This window comes from Tamandua tetradactyla, chromosome 5, assembly GCF_023851605.1.
Source record: "Tamandua tetradactyla isolate mTamTet1 chromosome 5, mTamTet1.pri, whole genome shotgun sequence".
Classification (NCBI taxonomy): Eukaryota; Metazoa; Chordata; class Mammalia; order Pilosa; family Myrmecophagidae; genus Tamandua; species Tamandua tetradactyla.
Window position 1 is genome coordinate 2,441,284 of NC_135331.1, and position 19,194 is coordinate 2,460,477.

Below are 19,194 nucleotides of genomic sequence, written 5' to 3' on the forward strand. Positions count from 1 at the left end.
TCAAAATGTGTATTCTGAGGTTTAATGGAGCCTGTCTCCTGAGTCATCTCCTTAAAGAGGACCAAATCTGTGATCATGGGGGCCCTGCCTCGCCTCCGTCATCGGCCAGTGGGGCCTTTATTGGAGGTCTGAGGGGCCAGGCCTCCACCCCAGGACTACGTCTCTAGGGTCCATCCCTGTCCCTTGTACGGACTCTCATCTCCCCCAAGGCTAGTTTCAGGCTTCTGTCACATGGGAATTCTTAAACCTATGTCATGATCTCATTTTGAATAATTTGAAATTTTTGAAATTTAGTCACAGAACAAACACCTTGATCCTGTTTAACATGGAAAAGAGAAGTGTGTCTCTATTTTTTCTGATGAAAACTTCACTTGCAGGATTGTTTTTGTTTATGCTGAATCTAAAGTCTAATAGTTTTTGTTGTGGCTCCTATATAGAGTCTAAAATGGTCTATTTTATATAGACCATTTCAAATCATGGATTTGAAAGTATGTAATATGCTACTGAAATACATTGTAAGTTACCAGTTTTTCAGATTCAAACAAAAGTTATTGCATACCTAAAGTAAGCCTGGTTATTGGATTTAAAGTCTTTATGTTAGTTCTTAATTTCATTTGATGGAAAAAGACTGAATTGTTAGGTACAAGAACTTACTTTCATATATAAGGATTAAGTTACTAGATTTCCTGATTTTACTCCTTGGAAATGAGACACTTTTTGTTACCTTTTAGCCTTCCCACCCACTTTGTCAAATCGTTATTTTTCTGTTTATATTCCTTTACCTGGCTGTTTAGCTCTTCCGTACCAATTCTTTGTAAACCACAGATTTGTTTGAAAGAGTCACTTCGCATCAGATGCTGCCTTTGTGTTTGGTGGAAGGCTATGAACTGTGATTGCTGAGTGTGGGAGGCTACTCTGTCGACTCTGCCCCGGCTCAGAATAGAAAGGCTTGCAGGGGTCATCTTCTTTTGGGTTCTACTGCAAGCTCAAGTTTCCATTTGTTAAGGTATCAGTTAATTTTACAGTCGATTTATGGGAAATGACTTTTTAGGTAATAGAGGAGCAGCAGATGTGTCTTATAACAAATTCACTTTAGAAAATGGCGTTCAGACCTTAAACATCCCATAAAAATTTTGCAAAAGACATGAATTTTTCACATAACTGATGTTTGGTTAAAGGCTAAACTAGCACGCTGCAGGGTGGCCAGGGAAATGTCCTTTTTGTGAGGATGATTTGTAAGGCCAGAAAAAGACCCTGTGTCTTGCAGTCCCCAGCCGTCAATAGGAGCTGGCACCATTGTAGCCGCACTCCTTCTTTACTTGGTGCCAGCAAGTTTGTAGCCCAACAGTTTTCTTTTCTTTTTGAGCCATGCTGTGGGGAAACCAGTGATTACACTGCAGAACTAAGAGCTAAAATAATATTTTTCCTACTTTCTGAGGTATGTGCACCTTTGAATTTATTTTAGAAATGGTACTTTCAATATGGAAAATTGAGATGCAGATCTGTGTATGAAAACTGAAATTCATTACATGTATTTAAACCTTCATAATAAAATAACAAAAAATATAAAATAATCAGTTTTTATATATTGTTTCTACATGATTAATAAAGTTAAACTATGCTATAAGTTTGTGTACAACTTCAGATAAGTTCTACAGATATTGTGTATATGTTGAACTGACACCCAGGTTTAATGAAATAACTTTTACAATTCTGTAAAAGCAGAATGTTGTATTAGGTGATCCTCTAATGCTTTCATTTTCAAATTGTAATTTGGAGCTTGGACCGGGGGTCCCTGGGGCCCATAAGACCTTTTCAGGATCTCTGTCATCAACACTGTTTTCACAATAATGCTGTAATGTTCTCTGCCTCTCGTTATTGTTCTCGTAAATGTGCAGTGGAGTTTCCCAGAGGCTGCATGAAGTGTGTAATAGCACAACAGATGGTGAATGCAGAAGCAGATAGGAGAGTCCAGCTGTCTTCTATTAAGCTGGACTTAGGATTTGCACAAAAGTAAAATGCTGCCACTCTTCCCACAATTTTTTTTTGAAAATGTAGGTTTTTTAAAAAATAAAAATGTTATATTAGCATGTCTATATGTTTCCTGTTGTTCCTATAACAAATTATTACAAATTTAGCAATTTAAAACAACAAAAATTTATTTTCTCACAGTTCTGAAGACCAGAAACCCGAAATAAGTCTTACAGAGCTAAAGCCAAAGTGTTGGCAGGGCTGGTTGCTTTTGGAGACTCCAGGGGAGCATCCATCCTCTCCTTGTCTTTTCCAACTTCTAGAGACTGTCTGCATTCCTTAGCTCATGGTCCCTTGTCCCATCTGCAAAACCCGCAGTGTAGCGTCTTGCTTCCCTGGCCACATTGCCTTCTGTCACCAAATCTCTCTCTGTCTCCCTCTTATAAAGACCCTATGACTGCTTGGAGGACCTGCTTAGATAGCCCAGGATAATCTCTCCATCTAAACAGGTTGCACAGCCATTGAAGGTAACACACACAGGCTCCAGGGAACAGAGTGTAAGCATCTTTGGGGGCCATTACACACCTGACCCTGGAGGTTGTTGAAGGTGATGTCATGAACCCATCTGGACTAATTTTGCTAAAAAAACACTGTATTAGCTAGGGTTCACTGGAGAAACAGAATCAGCAGGAGATACCCGTAATTATAAAATTTATAAAAGTGTCTCATGTAACCATGGGGATTAAGAGACCAGGGTCTGTAGGGCAGGCTGTGAGCTGGCAGCTCCGATGAAGGTCCTCCACGAACTCCCAGGAGAGGCTGGCTGGCGGAAGCAGGAAAAGAGCCTGACTCTTCTGAATCCGCCTTAAAAGGCTTCCAGTGATTAGATTAAGTATCACTCACTGCAGAAGGCACTCCCCTTAGCTGATTACAAATGCAGTCAGCTGTGGATGCAGCCAAAGTGATGATGGTTTAGGTCCATAAAAAGTCCTCATAGCAACAGACAGGCCAGTGCTTGCCCAACCAGACGAGCAGGCACCACCACCTGGCCAAGTTGACACATGAACCTGACCATGACAAGCATATTGCTTTTTTTTTTCTAATAAAGAATTTTATTGGTTCATGTAACAAGAGTCTCGAGTTTGGTTTCATGTGTAACTCTGTTTTTTAAAAAACTTTTTAAAATTGTAAAATATATATAAAAACAAAGAAAAATATATATATATACAAGTATAGAAAGAAAACAATAATTATCAAAGCGCAAATTAGCAAATAGCTACAGAACATATCCCAGAGTTTGTCATGGGCTACCATTCCACCATCGCAGATTATTCCTTTGAGCTGCTCCAAAACGCATTACATTTTGAAATGGATATTGAACGTTTTAGATCATTAGAGGTCAAAGATACCAGCTTTGACAGCTGGGCCTGGTAAACTCTAAATATCTCCTCTCCAGGGAGTGTTGTCATCAGCAGACACTCCAGGGCTTCTTGTTTGCACCAGGTCCTTGCATCGAGAATAGCATGTGTCTAGCTGGCATTGCCTGTGCAAATACTTGAGGCTGGATTGTGTGATTTAGCAACCTACAAGCTTGGTTGGTGACTGTTGACTGTTACTGTCTTAGTCATAAAGGTAGAAATTTTAATATGATACATTTCATATTATCTTTTAAACTGAATGTTTATCAATGTGAGAATGGGAAAAAAGCCTTTTATTTCTTTATGTAGTAACCATTTATTTCCCTCCTTTTATAGGTGAAGAAAATTTGCCACAACTGTGTTGACTTTTTATATTTCTTCCAGGTTGAGGAGATTAGGAACAGTATAACTAAAATAGCTCAATGTGTCGAAGAAGTGAAAAAAAAGCACAGCATCATTCTTTCTGCACCAAACCCAGAAGGAAGTAAGTTTTTGGTTTAAAAGATGTTGATCTTTCTGTTTGTCTGTGTTTGTCCCTCTCTCCGAGGCTATCTGTAGCTGTGGCTCTCAGCCCTGGCATTAGCCTGACTTGGGAGCTATTCTAGTTTGCTAGCTGCCAGAATGTGATATACCAGAAACAGGATGGCTTTTAAAAGGGGGAACTTATTAGGTTGCAAGTTAATAGTTCTAAGCCTGTGAAAATGTCCGAATTAAAGCAGGGCTATAGAAATGTCCAATCTAAGGCATCCAGGGAAAGATACCTTGGTTCAAGAAGGCCAATGACATTCATGGTTTCTCTCTCAACTGGAAAGGCACATGGTGAACGTGGTGACATCTGTTAGCTTTCTCTCCAGGCTTCTTGTTTCATGAAGCTCCCCTGGGGGTGTTTTCCTTCTTCATTTCCAAAGGTCTCTGGCTATGTGGGCTCTCGTGGGTCTTGTGGTCTGTGGCTCTCTCCGAAATGTTTCCTCTTTTAAAGGACTCCAGTAAAGTAATCAAAACCCACCAGAAATGGGTGGAATCATATCTCCCTCTAATCAAAGGTTAATACCCACAACAGGGTGTGCCACATCTCCATGGAGATAATCTAATCAAATCCCAACCTACAGTGCTGGATAGGAATTAAAAAAATGGCTGCCTTCACAAGATGGGTCAGGAGTAAACGTGACTTTTCTAGGGTACACAGTCCTTTCACACCAGCACAGGAGGTGATGGAGAGGCTGCTCCTTAGGCTGCCCCCTTAAATGCACCCATACCTTTGGCCTGGAAAAGAGCCAGTGCATCGCTGTGGTTTTTGTTGTTGTTCTTGTTTGTTTTTTTATGGCTCTTTTCAGTTGATTGCATGAAGGAGTTACACTAGTCCATACAAGCTGTGAGGTTTTTAAACCTTTGACAAGGGACAGAAGGGAAATTTTCTACTCATTGTAGGCTTCAGTGAGCCACAAGCACTTAGAACCCATGAGCCTTCAGCGGGTCGTCCTGAGCCGGTTCAGTCTCTGCAGGGAACTGGCGTGTGTTCTTGCACTAGTCACCCTATGGCAGAATCATTTCTCAGCACTCTGGGTGCTCGGTTACAGTACTGTTGCAGGCAGATTTCTTCTCAAACGCCTTCACTGGCTTCTTTTTATGGCAGTCATCAGCGATCCCCTGGACAGTTAAGGGTCTTCTTGCCATTTCTCTGTTGAATTCTTATACGAATATAATCCTTTGTTCTAGCAGGAGCAGGCCGTCACCCTTACTTCCATCAGCAAAGAGGTCGAAAGACTGGAGGTTCTGGATAGTGGATATACGATAGGATTCCTTTTCCTTGGTGGAAAAAGGCTGTGGAAGGCGGCGGTGGGAGACGGTGTCAGGAAGCGAGGGGGCTCAAGGGAGAGGCTGCTGAGTCCTTGATGGTGGCTCAGTACTGGGGCCCCATGTGCTTTTTAAAAGGATGAGGACCACTGATGTATAGCATCCAAACGGACACATAAAAGTAATTTCGTGCAACTTTGGGGCTATATCAGTATGACCTTAAATCCAGAATTAGGTCCGCATTAAACAGAGATGACAGAACTTGGTCCTTAGAGGAGAGTTAATAAGACTTTGACTTAGAGAACAGTGTGTTAGGGCGAGTTTAAAGATGAAGCAAAGGCTGAGATGTCCTTTTAAAAGTCTTGAGCAAGGCTTTCATAAGGAGCCTGCTGTTCCAAGGATCTCTTGAGGACTGTGTGTGAGCAAACGATTTTAAATTAACTGAGTGTTGGGGAGTTGCTAGTTATGAGGAAGTGTTCCCATGGCCTGGCATGATAAACATCGGACCCTCGAAAGATGGTGCAGGGGGCATGTCGATGTCCATTACCTGCATGTGGTCCACAGGAGTGGGTCTTTGATCTGCATAGTGTTTTTGAAGTGAATATGGGTAAGAAGCTGAAAGAGGAGGAAAATATAAAAAGTCAAACACATAAGTTTAGCCACAGGCATCCTTTGATAGGGGACAGGTAGGCCCATGCCAGGCCATAAAGGTTTTCGTTACTGTGTGCCTGGCTCACCGGCAGAAGCTGTGCACCATGTTGTGTCCAAATGCAGGGAAGTATGTGACACAGTTTGTAATATTTGCCTTACATAGATTGAAATGTAATATTTTCAATGCTTGAAGGAATGAGTAGTTATTTGAAAAATAACACTTTTTTGGAACAGTAAATTTTTCAAACATGCCAACTTAAAAACTGCACATTATATCCATTACCACTTTTTAGCTTAGTTTAATCTTTAATTTTAGCATTGAATATGAATTTATGTTTACTTTTTCAACCTTAAGTTAACAACTAAAATCTGATTAAGTTGTTAACACTTTTTTTTTTGGCATGGGCAGGCACCGGGAATTGAACCTGGGTCTCCACAAACCTGGGTCTCTGGCACAAACCCGGTTCTCTGGCTTGTTAACACTTTTAAACAATGTTTTTCTACCCCTTCAAATATATTTTCTCAGGCAAGTGTTAGTGATAAGAGAAATCAACCCAAGACCCAGGGGAATTTCCGATCTTAGAGTGCATGTGTTTCCGCTGTAATAGACAGAGCTCAGCAGCTTTCTGAAATAGTTGCTCCCAGCTGCACTCCCACCCACAGCGTGGGACTCCACAGTCTTCCTTCACTTGTCGTGGCAGCCTTGTCCCTTTTGATCATTCTGGAGCATGGTAGCAGCCATATTTTGATTGGGATTTGCATTTTTCTGTTTCTAATGAAATTAAGCACCTTTTTAAAGATTTAGCGGATATTTGAATAACCCCTTGTGTGGTGCCCATTCAGTTCTTTTGACCATTTTTCTTTGAATTGTCTGGTATTTTCCTTATTGATTCATTGAAATTCTTAACATATTCTAATAGATATATAAATTACAAATATTTTCTCCTGCTCTGTATGTTGCAATTTCAGTAGTGTCTTTTCATAAATGGAAGTTCGTAATATTAAGGTAGTTCCTTTTTTTTTCTTTTCTGTTCTGTTTGAGAAATCTTTGCCTTCCCCAACGTTATGGAGCTATTTCCTCTCTTTGTCTCTGTCCCTCTCTTTTTCTGTGTCTTTTCAATTCTAAAGGCCTTACTGTTTTACTTTTCATGCTTATATCTATAATGTATCTAGAATTGATTTATGAGTATGGTTTGGTTTAGGAACCAAGACATTTTTCTTTTTTTTGCATATAGATAGCCCTTTGACCCAGTAGCCTGTTTTGAAAGGATTATCCTCTACCCCACTGCATTGCAGTGTCCAGCCTGCCATAAATCAAGTCATAGCTCATGTGCAAGTCTGTTTCTGGCCTCTCTGTTCTGTTCCTTTGGTTTGGAGCTTCTTTTTTACAATCATTGTCTGCCACTGAGTGGGTGTTTGTCCGCCCTTGTACTAGTACCATCCCGTCTTTATTACTGTGTCTTCATGGTGAGTCTTGGTGTCAGGTAGTGTACATCCTGCCGGGCTTTTGTTCGGAGTTCATTGAATCCAGACATCATTTAGTGAAAGAAAAGATATCTTGGCAATATTGAGCCTTTTAATCTATGGTTGTGGTGTATCTCTGCATTATTTCGAATCTTCTTTAATTTCTTTCGTGCCCTTCCAGGCTTAGCTTAGAGCCTTGCTCACTTTTCATTATGTGTCTGCCTAGGTGGCCAGTGCTTGCTGATGTCACTGTGAATGGTGGTTGTTTAAGATTTCATTCTCTGTTTGATTGTTGCTATTATATAGAAATAAAATGATTTTTGTACCTTGATCTTGTATGCTGTTACCTTGTCTAATTTGGCTGTTAATTCTAATAATTTCTCTGTAGATTCTGTTGGATTTTTTATATACCCAGCCATGTCATCTTTGAATAATGACAGTTTTCCCTCTCAGTTTTTATACTTTTTATTTTTAATTGACTTATTGCATTGGCTAGGGCCTCCAATACAATTTGAATAGAATTGGAAGTGGGGGCAACCTTATCTTGGAGGGAAGTTGAAAGCAAGTATGTTTTTCATTAGAAGATTGGAGTAGCTTTACGTTGGAAACATAGGAAATTGGTATTAAAGTTTAGAAGAATGCATTATAAAATTTTAAGATCTCAAATTTCATAGAAAATAATGGTTTGAGTCTCTGTAGAAGTCCTATCTTATGATTTAGAAGGTTTCGAAAAATGTGTTCCTGGAGCACAAATCTTGTGAGGGAGCGTATGAAACAAGGGTTCTCGGGCCACAAACATTTGGAGGCTTATTTATACCAACTCCCCTCTAGGAAAGTTACAATGTAATTAGAATGATGAAGGCTCTAAATCTTATGATTTGGAAGAGGGTTTTCCAAAAGGTGTTCCTAGAACACAAGGAAACAAGGGATCTATGTGTGAAACAGGGGTTCTGTGGCCACAAACATCCCCCCCCATCTAGGAGAGTTACAATGTAATTAGAATGATAAAAGCTCTGAATAGCCTACAATAAAGAAACCTGCCCAACTTTAATCTAGTGTTTTACAAATTTGCCCACAGAACTTTTATGTTACACCTGTTAACATCTTTCTTAATTATTGGGGAGATTGAATTTGAGTGTTTTTTTCCTTCTTTCTTTTAATTAACTAATCAAAAAAAAACACAATCCTTTCCTGCCAAGTAAAAGCAGATACAACTATTATTTGAATAAATGTCGAGCTCTTGAAGTTGTACCAAAGTCCTTTTTGGGCTCTATATGAAACTATTCCTTTTTGTCTTTTGTTTGTTTCACAACAAGAGCATGAACCAAAATCTAGGAAGGAATGTCCAAGTGTTCACTTATATGTGTTAAAGAGCAAAATATAAGAAATCATAAGAGGATACTACAAACAACTATATGCCTGCAAATTAGACAACTTAGATGAAATGGACAAATTTCTGGAAACACACAAACATGTTTCAGTGACTCAGAAAGAAATAGAAAATCTCAACAAACCAATCATAAGTAAAGAAATTCAATCAGTCATTAAAAATCTTCCTACAGAGAAAAACCCAGGGCCAGATGGCTTCACAGGGGAATTTTATAAAACATTCCAAAAAGAACTAACACCAATTCTGCTCAAACCTTTCCAAAAAATTGAGGAAAAAGGAACTCTACCTAACTCATTTTATGAAGCTAATATCATTTTAATACCATAACCAGGTAAAGATGCTATAAGAAAGAAAAACTACAGGCCAGTCTCCCTAATGAACATAGCTGCAAACATTCTCAACAAAAGATTAGCAAATCGAATCCAACAACACATTAAAAGAATTGTACACCATGACCAAGTGGGGTTTATACCAGGAATGCAAGGATGGGTCAATACATTTGAGGAAAAGAAGTCAATTAATTCAACCTGAAAAACATTAAAATCTATGGAAATGTTGCAATTATGGTACAGTGAAAATTTAATTCCTTCCTTCTCTGGTCATCAACTGTTAACATTTTGCCACATTTGATTTCTCTCTTTGTGTGTGTGTATGTGCCAGTGTGCACATGTACATATCTCTATATGTAGGCATACATTATTATTATTATTATTTGTACTGAATGCTTTGGAGTGAGCTGCGGGACATCATGACTATCTACTCCTAACTCCTCCATCATTTCTCTCTTAAGAAACAGGACACCCTTTTTGAGGTCGTCAAAGAGGTTGTACCCGAAAACACCCTCATGTGTCTGAACTGGGACATAGTCTCACATACCTGAACCAGGACACTCCATTATATACCTGGACTGGGACATGCCCTCACGTGCGTGAATCGGGACACTCCAGTACATACCTGAACTGGAACACGCCCTCACATGCCTACAGTGTAATCATCTAATACAGAAAACTTATCACTGGTATGATACTGCTGTCTGATCTGCAGGCCATATTCTCATTTCGAGAACGGTCCCACAGTGTCCTTTATAGGGGATTGCTTTTTCCTCTGTCCAGCACCCAGCCTAGGGCCACGTGAAGAATTTAGCTGCCAGTTCTCTGTGGTCACCCCTGATCTGGAGTTCCTCGGCCTTCTTTGATCTCACCACACAGATATTCTAGAGGCGTGCAGGCCGGTGGTGGTGGAGGTACCCCTCTGCGCCGGAGTTGGCCGCTTCCTCGTGACCACAGCCAGCTCAGGCCTCAGGCAGCAGCTCTGCCCAGTGCTGTGTGCGTGCCAGGGTGTCCTCTCAGCACCGGGCCACTCACCAGGACCACCTTCCTCAGCTTGGTTGAGGGGTTTGTGCCCAGCTTTCTCTGCTTCTCCTGTCATCCTTCATGAGTGATGACTACAAGACCGTGTGAAGGCATGTTCACAGCAAACTCTACCCAAATTTTAGGGTCTGTTGACATTTTTGCCCAAATATTTATTATTGTGGTGGTTGTAAAGTTAGGATTTTCTGAGTTATTTTGTGCCTTCTGCATTTATTAGTTGTCAGCCTAATGTAGAGAAGAGCCTGCCCTCCCTCACTGGAATCCCTCCTGTGGTAATTCACTCTGATGCCCAGAGTGTCCCAGGCTCACCAGAGGAGTCCCTGCAGGCTGCTTCCTCCTCCGGTGCCCCCCTCCCCCCTTCTGAGCACTTCCTTACATTCCGGACAACAGGGTGTTCTGGGCTCGCCCCCTATTTTCCTCTCTCTAGTGGGAGACGCCCCTGGTTCCTCAAACTGAGTTATTAACAGCCGAGAGAGGGGATGTGAGCTGTCTCCCTGCTGCTGGCATGCACTTGTTTCCACGGCCTCTCAGCCTGGGAGTTAGGGAAAAGCATGACTTCAGGTGGACCGCTAGTCCCAGTCCAGTACCTTGGGGGGCTTCCTCTCCAACTTCCTTTTCTGTCTTTCATTTCCATCCCCCTAGTGAAGGAGAACCCTGTTCCTAGCACCAAGATTTTTACCCACTTGTGTGGTCTTACACGCACCACACAGCATAGACTCAGAACTGCTGCATCCCTTCCAGGTCCAGGTCGGACCCAAGTAGAGGGGGTGTTTCTTTGTGGTTGTTTTTGTCGTCAGGACACAGCGTACTGAGGACTGATGTCCAGGAGTTACTTGAGGTAGTCCTGTCTGGTTATGTCGTCAGCTGGATGCGCATCTGCGCTTATTTGTTCTTCCCCATCTCTCCTTGTTGAGTTATCTTTCACCATTTCCACTTGAAATGGCACTGAGCAGGCCAGGGGCCCATGCCCCTTTCCCTCATGTGCCCACCGGGTCGGGTTGCTGTTTCTCCTCTAGTCTTTCTTTGTGGTTGTTACGTTCTTCATATACATTGACATATCAATGTTTTTAAACATCTTTATTGGCTTTTTATCAAAGTTATACATGCTCACTAGAATTTTTCAGTGTATAAACTTGAAGGTTTAGGTCTTCTAATTTCTTTCAGTAAGTGTGTTATTTTCTGTGTAGAAATATTTCACATCTTTATTAGATATAAATCTAATAAAGGAATTTGGGTTTTTTATGCTCTTATAAGTGGTATCTTTTTGAAAAATTCATTAAAAAATTTGCTGATATATAGAAAAGTCATTCCTAATTGTGTATTCCTCTGGTATCTTCCAGGCTTACTAAACTCAAATTTTAAATTCTAATTATATATCTATAGCAGCGTTTGTATATAAATGGTGGCGGTTTTATTTCTTCCGTCCTTATCTGTGTGCGTTTGTTTCTTCTCCTGCCTTGCTGTGTGAGGTCCGAACAGTGAGCACCCTTGTCTCTGCCCTCACCTGGAGGGCTTTCACAGTTCCCCAGGATGCTGGACGGCTGCGCCACGGCTTTGTCTAGCCTTTTACATTAAGAAAGTTCCCTTCTGTTTCTAGTCTGTAAAAAGTTTTTGTTTCAAAATGAATAGATATTTAAGTTTTGCCAACTGTGTCTTCTGAGTCTATTGAGATAACCGTGTGCTTTTTCCTGTTTCTTTTTCTTTAAAGTGGAGAATTAAACTAATTTGAATTAAACCAGTATTGCATCCTAGAGTAAACCTCAACTCTAGTACCTTTTCATTTCATATCTTCTTTGATCCAGTTAGTTACTTAGAAACACGTTTATTATATGTTTAAAAATAGGGGGATTTTCTTCTCTTGTTGTGATTGATGTCCAGCTTTGTCTTGCTGAGGTTAGAAGACGGGCTCTGGGCCTTCAGTGCTTTGTGAGAGTCACCACCTGCTCCATGGTCTTGGGGTGGCCATTTAGAAGAGCTGTTATCCAGGCACTTGACAAGAAGGTTTATTCTGTGGTCATTAGCTGTACTGTTCAACACATGTCCTTTGCGTCCCCTTTATAAACCTCATTTTTCAGGAATCCAGCTCTACTGATTTTTTGTCTTTTTGTCCTATCAGTTGTTGAGAGGCATCCTAAAATTCACTATGATTATGAATCAGTTTCTCATTTTAGTTCTGTCAGTTTTTGCTTTATGTATTTTGAGTCTCTGTTATCAGATACATATGCATTTAGAATTGCAGTATCTTTCTGATGAATTGAATCTTTTAACATTGTGACGTGTCCCTCTTTCTCTCCAGTTGTGCTTTTTTTTTAAATTCTAATTTTTTTATTAATTAAAAAAATTAACAAAACAATAAGATATCATTCCATTCTGCATATATAATCAGTAATTCTTAATATCATCACATAGTTGCATATTCATCATTTCTTAGAATATTTGCATCACTTAGAAAAAGAAATAAAAAGACAACAGAAAAAGAAATAAAACGATAATAGAGAAAAAAAAGTTATACATACCATACCCCTTACCCCTCGCTTTCATTTACCACTAGCATTTCAAACTAAATTTATTTTAACATTTGTTCCCCCTATTATTTATTTTTATTCCATATGTTCTACTCTTTTGTTGATATGGTAGATAAAAGGAGCATCAGACACAAGGTTTTCACATTCACAGAGTCACATTGTGAAAGCTGTATCATTGTTCAACCATTGTCAAGAAACATGGCTACTGGAATACAGCTCTATATTTTCAGGCAGTTCCCTCCAGCCTCTCCGCTACATCTTGAACAATAAGGTGATATCTACTTAATGCATAAGAATAACCTCCAGGATAACCTCTCGACTCTGTTTGGAATCTTTCAGCCATTGACACTTAGTATCATTTCACTCTTCCCCCTTTTGGTGGAGAAGGTTCTCTCAATCCCTTGATGTTAATTCTCAGCTCATTCTAGGGTTTTTCTCAGCCCCTTGATGCTGAGTCTCAGCTCATTCCAGGATCTCTGTCCCACGTTGCCAGGAAGGTCCACACCCCTGGGAGTCATGTCCCACGCAGAGAGGGGGAGGGTGGTGAGACTGCTCGTCATGTTGGCTGGAGAGAGAGGCCACATCTGAGCAACAAGAGTCTCTCTTGGGGGTGACTCTTAGGCCTAAATTTTAAGTAGACTTGACCTATCCTTTGTGGGGTTAAGTTTCAAGACTGGGGGCTCTGCCTATAGCTTTGGTTGTCCACACTGCTTGTGAGAATATCAAGAATTCAACTTGGGGAAGTTGAGTTTTCCCCCGTTCTCACCATTCCCCAAAGGGGGCTTGCAAATACTTTTCCAGTCACTGATCAAATCACTTTGGGATTCATTGGGGCATCACTCTGGACAAACCAACAAAATCTCATGTCCTACCTGAGATTCCAAGTACTTATGACGTTCAATAAAACTATCTACATAAGTTATATTAGGAAATGCTCTAGTCAAAATATAAATTTTGTAACAAAAAAACATTTTTTGCTTTAGTCTCACACATAAGGTGAGATTTTAAAATATTAATTACCATCTATTTTCAGCACCCTGCAATAATGACATTCCTTTATTCTTCCTCATGCAAAAACATTTTTAAAATTTGTACATTGTACATTTCACTATTGTTATACACTCTAGGCATTCCTAGATTATACCATCTCAATCTTTAACATCTATCTTTCCTTCTGATTTCATTTATGTCCCCAGCCCTCCTCTCTCTATCATTCTCACATGCAGCTTCATTCAGTGTTTTAACATAATTATATTACAGTTAGGTAGTATTGTGCTGTCCATTTCTGAGTTTTTGTATCCAGTCCTGTTGCACAGTTCTGTATCCCTTCAGCTCCAATTACCCAATATCTTATCCTATTTCTATCTCCTGATGATCTCTGTTACCAACGACATATTCCAAGTTTATTCACTAATGTCAGTTCATATCAGTGAGACCATACAGTATTTGTCCTTTAGTTTTTGGCTAGTCTCACTCAGCATAATGTTCTCAAAGTCTATCCATGTTGTTACATACTTCATAAGTTTATTCTGTCTTAAAGCTGCATAATATTCCATCGTATGTATATACCACAGTTTGTTTAGCCACTCATCTGTTGATGGACATTTTGGCTGTTTCCATCTCCTTGCAATTGTAAATAATGCTTCTGTAAACATTGGTGTGCAAGTGTCCGTTTGTGTCTTTGCCCTTATGTCCTCTGAGTAGATACCTAGCAGTGGTATTGCTGGGTCATATAGCAATTCTATGTTCAGCTTTTTGAGGAACTGCCAAACTGCCTTCCACAGCGGTTGCACCATTTGACATTCCCACTGATGGTGAATAAGTGTGCCTCTTGCTCCATGTCCTCTCCAGCACTTGTCATTTTCTGTTTTGTTGATAATGGCCATTCTGGTGGGTGTGAGATGATATCTCATTGTGGTTTTAATTTGCATTTCTCTAATGGCCAGGGACGTTGAGCATCTCTTCATGTGCCTTTTGGCCATCTGTATTTCCTCTTCTGAGAGGTGTCTGTTCAAGTCTTTTTCCCATTTTGTAATTGGGTTGGCTGTCTTTTTGTTGTTGATTTGAACACTCTCTTTATAAATTCTGGATACTAGACCTTTATCTGATAGGTCATTTCCAAATATTGTCTCCCATTGTGTAGGCTGTCTTTTACTTTCTTGATGAAGTTCTTTGATGCACAAAAGTGTTTAATTTTGAGGAGCTCCCATTTATTTATTTCTTTCTTCAGTGCTCTTGCTTTAGGTGTAAGGTCCATAAAACCGCCTCCAATTATAAGAGTTATAAGATATCTCCCTACATTTTTCTCTAACTGTTTTATGGTCTTAGACCCAATGTTTAGATCTTTGATCCGTTTTGAATTAACTTTTGTATAGGGTGTGAGATATGGGTCCTCTTTCATTCTTTTGCATATGGATATCCAGTTCTCTAGGCATCATTTATTGAAGAGACTGTTCTGTCCCAGATGAGTTGGCTTATCAAAGATCAAATGTCCATAGATGAGAGTGTCTATATCTGAGCACTCTATTCGATTCCATTGGTCAATATATCTATCTTTATGCCAGTACCATGCTGTTTTGACCACTGTGGCTTCATAATATGCCTTAAAGTAGGCAGCGTGAGACCTCCAGCTTCGTTTTTTTCCCTCAAGATACTTTTAGCAATTTGTGGCACCCTGCCTTTCCAGATAAATTTGCTTATTGGTTTTTCTATTTCTGAAAAGTAAGTTGTTGGGATTTTGATTGGTATTGCGTTGAATCTGCAAATCAGTTTAGATAGAATTGACATCTTAACTATATTTAGTCTTCCAATCCATGAACATGGTATACCCTTCCATCTCTTTAGGTTTTCTGTGATTTCTTTTAACAGTTTCTTGTAGTTTTCTTTGTATAGGTCTTTTGTGTCTTTAGTTAAATTTATTCCTAAGTATTTTATTCTTTTAGTTGCAATTGTAAATGGAATTCGTTTCTTGATTTCCCTCTCAGATTGTTCATTACTAGTATATAGAAACACCACAGATTTTTGAATGTTGATCTTGTAACCTGCCATTTTGCTGTATTCATTTATTAGGTCTATTAGTTTTGCTGTGGATTTTTCAGGGTTTTCGACATATAGTATCATATCATCTGCAAACAGTGATAGTTTTACTTCTTCCTTTCCAATTTTGATGCCTTGTATTTCTTTTTTCTTGTCTAATTGCTCTGGCTAGAACTTCCAACGCAATGTTTAATAACAGTGGTGATAGTGGACATCCTTGTCTTGTTCCTAATCTTAGGGGGAAAGTTTTCAGTTTTTCCCCATTGAGAATGATATTAGCTGTGGGTTTTTCATATATTCCCTTTATCATTTTAAGGAAGTTCCTTTGTGTTCCTATCCTTTGAAACGTTTTCAACAGGAAAGGATGTTGAATTTTGTCAAATGCCTTCTCTGCATCAATCGAGATGATCATGTGATTTTTCTGCTTTGATTTGTTGATATGGTGTATTACATTAATTGATTTTCTTATGTTGAACCATCCTTGCATACCTGGGATGAATCCTACTTGGTCATGATGTATAATTCTTTTAATGTGTTGCTGGATTCGATTTGCTAGAATTTTGTTGAGGATTTTTGCATCTATATTCATTAGAGAGATTGGTCTGTGGTTTTCTTTTTTTGTAATATCTTTGCCTGGTTTTGGTATGAGGGTGATGTGATGTTGGCTTCATAGAATGAATTAGGTAGCTTTCCCTCCACTTCGATTTTTTTTGAAGAGTTTGAGGAGAGTTGGTACTAATTCTTTCTGGAATGTTTGGTAGAATTCACATGTGAAGCTGTCTGGTCCTGGACTTTTCTTTTTGGGAAACTTTTTAATGACTAATTCAATTTCTTTACTCGTGATTGGTTTGTTGAGGTCATCTATTTCTTCTTGAGTCAAAGTTGGTTATTCATGTCTTTCCAGGAACCCGTCCATTTCCTCTAAATTGTTGTATTTATTAGCGTAAAGTTGTTCATAGTATCCTGTTATTACCTCCTTTATTTCTGTGGGGTCAGTGGTTATGTCTCCTCTTCCATTTCTGATCTTATTTATTTGCGTTCTCTCTCTTCTTCTTTTTGTCAATCTTGCTAAGGGCCCATTAATCTTGTTGATTTTCTCATAGAACCAACTTCTTATCTTATTGATTTTCTCAATTGTTTTCATGTTCTCAATTTCATTTATTTCTGCTCTAATCTTTGTTATTTCTTTCCTTTTGCTTGCTTTGGGGTTAGTTTGCTGTTCTTTCTCCATTTCCTCCAAATGGACAGATAATTCCTCAATTTTTGCCCTTCTTTTTTGATATAGGCATTTAGGGCAATAAATTTCCCTCTTAGCACTGCCTTTGCTGCATCCCATAAGTTTTGATATGTTATGTTTACATTTTCATTTGCTTCGAGATATTTACTGATTTCTCTTGTAATTTCTTCCTTGACCCACTGGTTGTTTAAGAGTGTGTTGTTGAACCTCCACATATTTGTGAATTTTCTGATGCTTTGCCTATTATTGATTTCCAACTTCATTCCTTTATGATCTGAGAAAGTGTTGTGTATGATTTCAATCTTTTTAAATTTGTTGAGACTTGCTTTGTGACCCAGCACATGGCCTATCTTTGAGAATGATCCATGAGCACTTGAGAAAAAGGTGTATCCTGCTGTGGTGGGGTGTAATGTCCTATAAATGTCTGTTAAGTCTAGCCCATTTATTGTAATATTCAAATTCTCTGTTTCTTTATTGATCCTCTGTCTAGAGATTCTGTCCATTGATGAGAGTGGGGAATTGAAGTCTCCAGCTGTCATGGTAGATGTGTCTATTTCCCTTTTCAGTATTTGCAGTGTATTCCTCACGTATTTTGGGGCATTCTGGTTTGGTGCGTAAATATTTATGATTGTTATGTTTTCTTGTTGAATTGTTCCTTTTATTAGTACATAGTATCCTTCTTTGTCTCTTAACTGTTTTACATTTGTTGATATTAGTATAGCTACTCCTGCTCTTTTCTGGTTGTTATTTGCATGGAATATCTTTTCCCAACCTTTCACTTTCAGCCTATGTTTATCTTTGGGTCTAAGATGTGTTTCCTGTAGACAACATATAGAAGGATCTTGTTTTTTAATCCATTCTGCCAATCTATGTCTTTTGATTGGGGAGTTCAACCCATTATTAACATTTAGTGTTATTATTGTATAGGTAGTACTTTCTTCTACCATTTTGCCTTTTGTGTTATATATGTCATTTCTAATTTTCCTTCTTTCTACACTCTTCTCCACACCTCTCTCTTCTGTCTTTTCATATCTATCTCTAGTTCTCCCTTTGGTATTTCTTGCAGAGCTGGTCTCTTGGTCACAAATTCTCTCAGTGATTTTTTGTCTGAAAATGTTTTAATTTCTCCCTCATTTTTGAAGGACAATTTTGCTGGGTATAGAATTCTTGGTTGGCAGTTTTTCTATTTTAGTAATTTAAATATTTCATCCCAGTGTCTTCTCGCCTCCATGGTTTCTGCTGAGAAATCTGCACATAGTCTTATTGGGTTTCCCTTGTATGTGATGGATTGCTTTTCTCTTGCTGCTTTCAAGATCTCTTTGTCTTTGACCTCTGACATTCTGAATAGTAAGTGTCTTGGAGAATGTCTATTTGGATCTATTCTCTTTGGGGTGTGCTGCACTTCTTGGATCTGTAATTTTAGGTCTTTCATAAGAGTTGGGAAATTTTCAGTGATAATTTCTTCTATTAGTTTTTATCCTCCTTTTCCCTTCTCTTCTCCTTCCGGGACACCCACAACATGTGTATTTGTGAGCTTCATATTATCATTTAATTCCCTGAGTCCCTGCTCATATTTTTACATTCTTTCCCCTATAGTTTCTGTTTCTTTTTGGATTTCAGATGTTCCATCCTCCAGTTCACTAATCCTAACCTCTGTCTCTTGAAATCTACCATTGTAGGTTTCCATTGTTTTTTCATCTCTTGTACTGTACCTTTCATTCCCATAAGTTCTGTGATTTGTTTTTTCCATTTCTTCTTTTTGTTCATTCCTTGCCTTCTTCATATCCTCCCTCAATTCATTGATTTGGTTTTTGATGAGGTTTTCCATGACTGTTCATATATTCTGAATGAATTGTTTCAGCTTCTGTATCTCATTTGAACTATTGGTTTGTTCCTTTGACTGGGCCATATCTTCAGTTTTCCTGGTGTGATTTGTTATTTTTTGCTGGGGTCTAGACATTTAATTACCTTAATTAGTTTATTCTGGAGATTGCTTTCAGTTATCTTACCTAGGGTTTTCTTGCTAGATGAGTTTGTTGTCTATCTGTTCTTTGACCTGCAGTTCAGTTTTTTCTGGACCTCTAGCTTAGGTTTTGTTTAACAGAAGATAATTTTTCAGTTCTTGTTTTCTTGTTTCTTGCCCTGCTTGTAAGGTGCCTTTTCCCTCCCCACCCTTAGGAGGGTCTACGTAGGTATTATAGACTCCAGCCAGGTTTTCCCAGACTAAACTGGCCTCCCATCACGGGGAAGGAGTCACCTACATCAGTTTTCCCTGAGGGTGAGACCCAGCAGGTTAAAAGACTTTCCTGTGAAGTCTCTGGGCTCTGTTTTTTTTATC

The 19,194-nt window shown here is 39.1% G+C and overlaps 1 protein-coding gene across 1 annotated transcript in view; it reads left to right on the forward strand.

Moving 5' to 3' along the window:
- STX2 (syntaxin 2) overlaps nt 1-19,194 on the forward strand; it is a 70,651-nt gene that overhangs the window by 17,698 nt on the left and 33,759 nt on the right. The window contains exon 3 of the mRNA XM_077159542.1: nt 3,774-3,873. Coding sequence (XP_077015657.1) covers nt 3,774-3,873 — 100 coding nt within the window. The remainder of the gene's footprint in view (nt 1-3,773; nt 3,874-19,194) is intronic.